Source organism: Pristiophorus japonicus, chromosome 14, assembly GCF_044704955.1.
Source record: "Pristiophorus japonicus isolate sPriJap1 chromosome 14, sPriJap1.hap1, whole genome shotgun sequence".
NCBI lineage: Eukaryota > Metazoa > Chordata > Chondrichthyes > Pristiophoridae > Pristiophorus > Pristiophorus japonicus.
Genome location: NC_091990.1, coordinates 42,745,164 through 42,751,106, shown reverse-complemented (window position 1 = coordinate 42,751,106; position 5,943 = coordinate 42,745,164). Strand labels below are relative to the sequence as shown.

Below are 5,943 nucleotides of genomic sequence, written 5' to 3'. Positions count from 1 at the left end.
GTGGAAAAATACACTGTCTGGCTGACGCCGGCCAAAAACAACAACAACATCTTGTATTTATATAGCACCTATAATGTAGTGAAACTTCCCAAGGCGCTTCACAGCAGAATTATGAGATAACAAATTTGACACCAAGCATAAGGAGAAGATGAGGTGCACACTGGGGCCTAGCTTTTAACTGCCAATGGATCTCCAGTGGGCTTTGTCAAAGTGGTAGGTTTTAAGGAGCGTCTTGAAGGAGGAAAGAGAGGTAGAGAGGTGGAGAATTTTAGACAGGGAATTCCAGAGCTTAGGGCCTAGGCAACAGAAGGCACGGCCACCAATTGTTGAGCGATTATAATCAGGGATGTTCAAGAGGGCAGAATTTGAGGAGCGCAAACATCTCAGGGGGTTGTGGGGCTGGATGAGATTACAGAGATAGGCCAACAGCCGATAAGTGGCAGGCTTGGCTGTTGGGATGTCCCATGGGGCTCCAGCGATCGTGGGGACGGGGAAGGAGAGTTTGTGACAGAGGAGGCCTAATCTCCTCCTGGCCCCACAAGGAAAGCTTATGAAAAGCTTCTGCCATGGGCATTTACCTCCCCCTCCACCACCCAATCGCGAGACTCCCGTGGGACATTCCAATCAGCTGATCCCACCACTTACCTGTTGTTGGCAGGATGTACAAGAGACCATAGTTGGTGTAACGCAGAGTTCTTGGAGGGTGGTGGAACTGGAGAAGGTTACAGGGATAGGGAGGTGTGGGGCCAGGAAAAGATTTGAACACAAAGATGAGGATTTTAGATTTGACACTTTGGGGAACTGGGAGCCAAAGCCAATGTCGGACAGCGAGCTCATGGGCGATGAGTGGGGCCTGGTGTGGGATAGGATACCCGCAGCAGAGTTTTATATGATTTGAAGTTTTAGGAGAGTAGACGATGGGAGGTCATCCAGGAGAGCATTGGAATAGGCGAGTTTGGAGGTGACAAAGGCATGGATGAGGGTTTCGGCAGCAGAGGGACTGAGGCAAAGGCAGAGACAGGCGATGTTACAGAGGTAGAAGTAGGTGATCTTTGTAATGGAGAGCTCGGCTTGGGTTCCAATAGGAAGCTGAGGTTATGAACAGTCTGTTTCAACCTGACACAATGGCTGGGGAAGGGAATAGAATCAGTGACAAGTATATAGACTTTGTGATGGGGCCTTCCCAGTGTTTAACTGGAGCAAATTGCAGTTCATCAGAATTGGATGTCATACAAGCAGCCTGACAACATAGAGCAATAGATGGATCTAGATTGAAGTTGGAGAGGTAGAGCTGGGTGCCATCATCAAACCTGAACCAATGTCTTCAAATGATGCAACTGAAGGGAAGCAAGTAGATGAGGAAGAGGAGGGGGCCAAAGAAACCTTGGAGGTTCTCCAGCAGTAATGTTGTGGGGCAGGAAAACAAACTCCCTGAGTGGCAGCTACCATAGAAACATAGGCCCCAAGTTTCCACATGATTTGCTCCTGATTTTTAGGAGCAACTGGTGTAGAACGGAGTATCTTAGAAATCAGAATTCTCGTCATTTAGTTTGCTCCAGTTCTAGTCAGTTAGAATAGTTTCACTTTGGAACAGAATTTTTTTTCATAAGGGAGCGTGTCCGGCCACTTACGCCTGTTTTCAAAGTTTCGTCAGTGAAAACTTACTCCAAACTAACTTAGAATGGAGTAAGTGAAGATTTTTGTACGCTCGAAAAAACCTTGTCTACACTTTAGAAAATCAGGCGTAGGTTACAAATCAGGCGTAGGGAATGGTGGGGGGGGGGGGTTTAAAGGGAAGTTTACAAACATTAAACACTTCAGTTTTACAACTAAGGAGCCATCATCAATAATAAATGATAAATACATCAATAAATCAACCAATAAATCAATCAAAAAAAATTAATAAGAAATAATTTTTTTTTAAATCAATAAATAAAACATTTTCTACTTACCGACTGCAGCACCGGGAGCCCTCCAACAGCGTGCTGGGATGCCCCCACCCCCCCCAAGTGTGTCTCTGTCAGTGTCTCTATCTCTCTGTCTGTCTGTGTGTGTCTCTCATTCTCTGTCTGTCAGTGTCTGTGTTTCTGACAGCGAGGGGAGGGGGAGGAGGGGGGTAGAGGGAGAGAGGGGGGGAGCAGAGGGAGGGAAGGGGGAGGGATGGGGGGGAAGGGGGAGGGATGGAGGAGAAGGGGGAGGGATGGGGAGAAGGGGGATGGGGGAGAAGGAGATAAAGGGGACAAGGGGGAGAAAGGAGATGGGGGGAAGGAGATGGGGGGGGAAGGAGAGGGGGGGGAAGGAGATGGGGGGAAGGAGATGGGGGGAAGGAGATGGGGGGGAAGGAGATGGGGGGAGAAGGAGATGGGGGGAGAAGGAGATGGGGGGGCAGGGGAAGGAGAAGGGGGAGGGAGGCTGAACGGCCGGGCCCAAGACTTGGGTCGGGTCGGTGGGGTGGTGGAAGGGAGGGAGGTCGGTTCGGTTCGGGTCGGGGGGAGGGAGAGGGAGGTCAGATCGGGGAGAGGGAGGTCAGGTCGGATCCAGTCCAGTCCGGAGGCGGGAAGTGGGAGTCGAGTCGGGTCGGGAGGAAGCAGGAGCTGGCCGTGGGAGGAGCCTTATTCACGCAGCCCCAGTGAGGCCATTCGGCCAGGGCTAGGGGCTGCGTGCTTCTGCCCCTCCCACACAGTTTGGGCGCCTGGAGCTACTGCACTTGCGTGCCCACTGTAGCGCGCATGTGCAGAGGTCCCGGCACTGTTTTCAGCGCAGGGACCTGACTCCGCCCCCTACAGCTCCTGCTGCGCTGTACCGAAGGCCAGAGGACCTGCAGGGAGGTGGAGAATACGGAGGTTTTTTTTAGGCGCACTTTGTGGCGCGAAAAATGGGCGTCCAGGTCGGGACTGCGCCGTTCTAGGTGCGGCTCGAAACTTGGGCCCATTGAGACATCGGACTCAATTTTCGCCGAGCCCGTTTTTTAGCGTACTTACTCGAGTTGCGCCATTTCAATACGTCCGGAGATGCTCCAGAAAAAAATGTTCCAACTTTCATCGCTGTCTGGCCTCTTCTCTGCAGCCGCGCAGTGTGGCCAGTTGCCTCGGCGGGTGGAGCCTGCGTTCTGCGCTGGAAAATGTGCCGGGACGTCTGCACATGCGCAGTGGAGAAAAGTGATAGCCGCGCATGCGCAGTAGCGCTCCGAGTCTGCGTGCCTTCTGTGCTGTAGATATGAGGAGCCCTCACATGAAGTGCAGTCTTCAGGGCCGGTCCCAGGGGCCTCTGTTTGCAGTGTGATAAGCCAGGACGGTCATACTGACCAGGGCTGCACTGGACAAACCTCAGCCATGCACCCGAGTCTTATCCAGCCTGCCTCTGAGCTGAGGGCAGTCTCTCGGTGCTGGGCACGACACTGCTGCTGACGTGCAAGGAAACCAGACTTCAAAAGCAACCAACAGTAAGTATTTTATTCTGAAGATTCTTAATCGGAGTTGCTTTTAATTGTGATCAGTCTGATGCTGCATGTCCTGATAGCTCTGCTGCCTATACTGGAGCTGAGTGTGCAGGGAAGGTGTGATCGCCACACACAGGTTGCAGACCACAGAGTTTCTCTTCTTCCAAACTAGCCTCTCTGTTGAATTACTCCCTCCCGCCCCTAGCCCAGGCCGAGTGGCCTCCCAGTGTGTACTCCCGCCCCTAGCCCAGGCCGAGTGGCCACCCAGTGCATTCTCCCGCCTCTAGCCCAGGCCGAGTGGCCTCCCGCACCAGCCCGCTGCCTTCCCGGGCAGAGTGCAGAAAGGTGAATTGGAGTTTGATGCTGAAGGTAGGATTTTTGGAGGGGGCCCGATCATCGCTGGAGGGGGTTCGATTGCCTGGTCCCCTCCAGTGGCGATCAGGCCCCCTCCAATGGCGATCGGGCCCTCTCCAACGGCGATCGGACCCCCTCCAACGACAATCGGACCCCCCTCCAACGGCGATCAGGCCCCCTCCAGCGGCGATCGGGCCCCCTCCAATGGTGATCGGGCCCCCTCCAGCGGCGATCAGGCCCCCTCCAGCGGCGATCGGACCCCCTCCAACGACGATCGGACCCCCTCTATCGACGATCGGACCCCCTCCAACGGCGATCGGACCCCCTCCAACGATGATCGGGCCCCCTCCAATGGTGATCGGGCCCCCTCCAGCGGCGATCAGGCCCCCTCCAACGATGATCGGGCCCCCTCCAGCGGCGATCGGACCCCCTCCAACGATGATCGGGCCCTCTCCAACGGCGATCGGACCCCCTCCAACGATGATCGGGCCCCCTCCAGCGGCGATCAGGCCCCCTCCAACGGCGATCGGGCCCCCTCCAGCGGCGATCGGACCCCCTCCAACGATGATCGGGCCCCCTCCAACGGCGATCGGGCCCCCTCCAACGGCGATCGGACCCCCTCCAACGATGATCGGGCCCCCTCCAACGGCGATCGGGCCCCCTCCAACGGCGATCGGACCCCCTCCAACGATGATCGGGCCCCCTCCAACGGCGATCGGACCCCCTCCAACGGCGATCGGACCCCCTCCAACGGCGATCGGGCCCCCTCCAGCGGCGATCAGGCCCCCTCCAGCGGCGATCAGGCCCCCTCCAGCGGTAATTGGATCCCCTTCAACGGCAATCGGACCCCCTCCAACGGCAATCGGAACCCCTCCAGCAGCGATCAGACCCCCTCCAACGACAATCGGATCCCCTCCAACGACAATCGGACCCCCTCCAACGGCGATCGGCCCCCTCCAACGATGATCGGGCCCCCTCCAACAGCGATCGGGCCCCCTCCAACGGCAATCAGACCCCCTCCAGCGGCGATCGGGCCCCCTCCAACGATGATCGGGCCCTCTCCAACGGCGATCAGACCCCCTCCAGCGGCGATCGGGCCCCCTCCAACGATGATTGGGCCCTCTCCAACGGCGATCGGGCCCCCTCCAACGGCAATCAGACCCCCTCCAGCAGCGATCGGGCCCCCTCCAACAGCGATCAGACCCCCTCCAGCGGCGATCGGGCCCCCTCCAGTCGCGATCGGGCCCCCTCCAATGGCGATCGGGTCTCCACCCCTCCAATGACGGTCAGGCCATTCCCAACGACAAGCGGCCCCCTCCAGCGGTGATCGGGCCTCCTCCAGTGACGGCGGCTGGGCTATTCTCCTCGGCGGTGACTGGGCCTCCTCCTCTTCAGCGACGACGGCTGGCCACTCTTCCTCCTTCAATGGCGGCTGGACCTCACCTCCTCAATGGTGATCAGGCCTCTCTCCCTTCAGCGACGACTGGGCCTCTCCTTCCCCGCTGATGACCTGGCCTCTTTTCCCCCAGCACATGGTGAGTACCATGGCTGTGACCACCCTGACCTTCCACACTGAACTCCAGGGGACCGCTGACCCTCTCAATGCCTGCCCCCAACCAAGCAGCAGGCCACCCACCATCAAGGGGGCTACTCAGAGCCGGGCTTGCGGCCAACAACTTGCTGTTGGCAATTAGGCTCATACAGCAGTGCCTGGACCCAGTCGTCTCGGACCCCTCACCCACTGGACCAAGACCTTGCTCAGCTAAGCCCGTGTGGTAGTTGGTATGCAACGACGACCCCACGTTAAAAGCACTCACGCACAGGCATCTTCCACTCATCTAATATGAAGTTCGGGACCTGGAATGTCAGGCCCCTAATGGACAACTCGAACAGTGACAGGCCGGAACGGCGCACCGTCATAGTTGTCCGGGAACTTAGGCGCTTTGACATCGAGATCGCCGCCCTAAGCAAGACCCAGCGGACAGGGGAAGGCCAGCTCAAGGAACATGGAGGAGGTTATACCTTTTTCTGGAAAGGAAAACCAGAGGCATAACGTCACCTCCACAGAGTCGGCTTCGCCGTCAAAAACGAACTGGTCAGCCACCTCAAAGACTCCCCCTGCAGGGTTAACGAAAGCCTCATGATCCTTC

General features: G+C 57.1%; 1 protein-coding gene across 1 annotated transcript; it reads left to right on the top strand.

Annotated features, from left to right (window-relative positions):
• The first annotated feature begins 3,891 nt into the window (after nucleotides 1–3,891).
• On the top strand, nucleotides 3,892–5,076 carry LOC139279592 (uncharacterized). The gene is made up of 2 exons (XM_070898712.1): nucleotides 3,892–4,302; nucleotides 4,576–5,076. The coding sequence occupies exons 1-2, from the start codon at nucleotides 3,892–3,894 to the stop codon at nucleotides 5,074–5,076; spliced, it is 912 nt and encodes a 303-aa protein (XP_070754813.1).
• The last annotated feature ends 867 nt before the right edge of the window (nucleotides 5,077–5,943 follow it).

Excerpts from the sequence above, each read along its gene's own strand:
- LOC139279592 (XM_070898712.1), top strand. The coding sequence starts at position 3,892 with ATGGCGATCGGGCCCTCTCCAACGGCGATCGGACCCCCTCCAACGACA. Across the intron at positions 4,303-4,575 it reads CCCCCTCCAGCGGCGATCAG|GCCCCCTCCAGCGGCGATCA; the intron begins GCCCCCTCCAAC and ends AGCGGCGATCAG.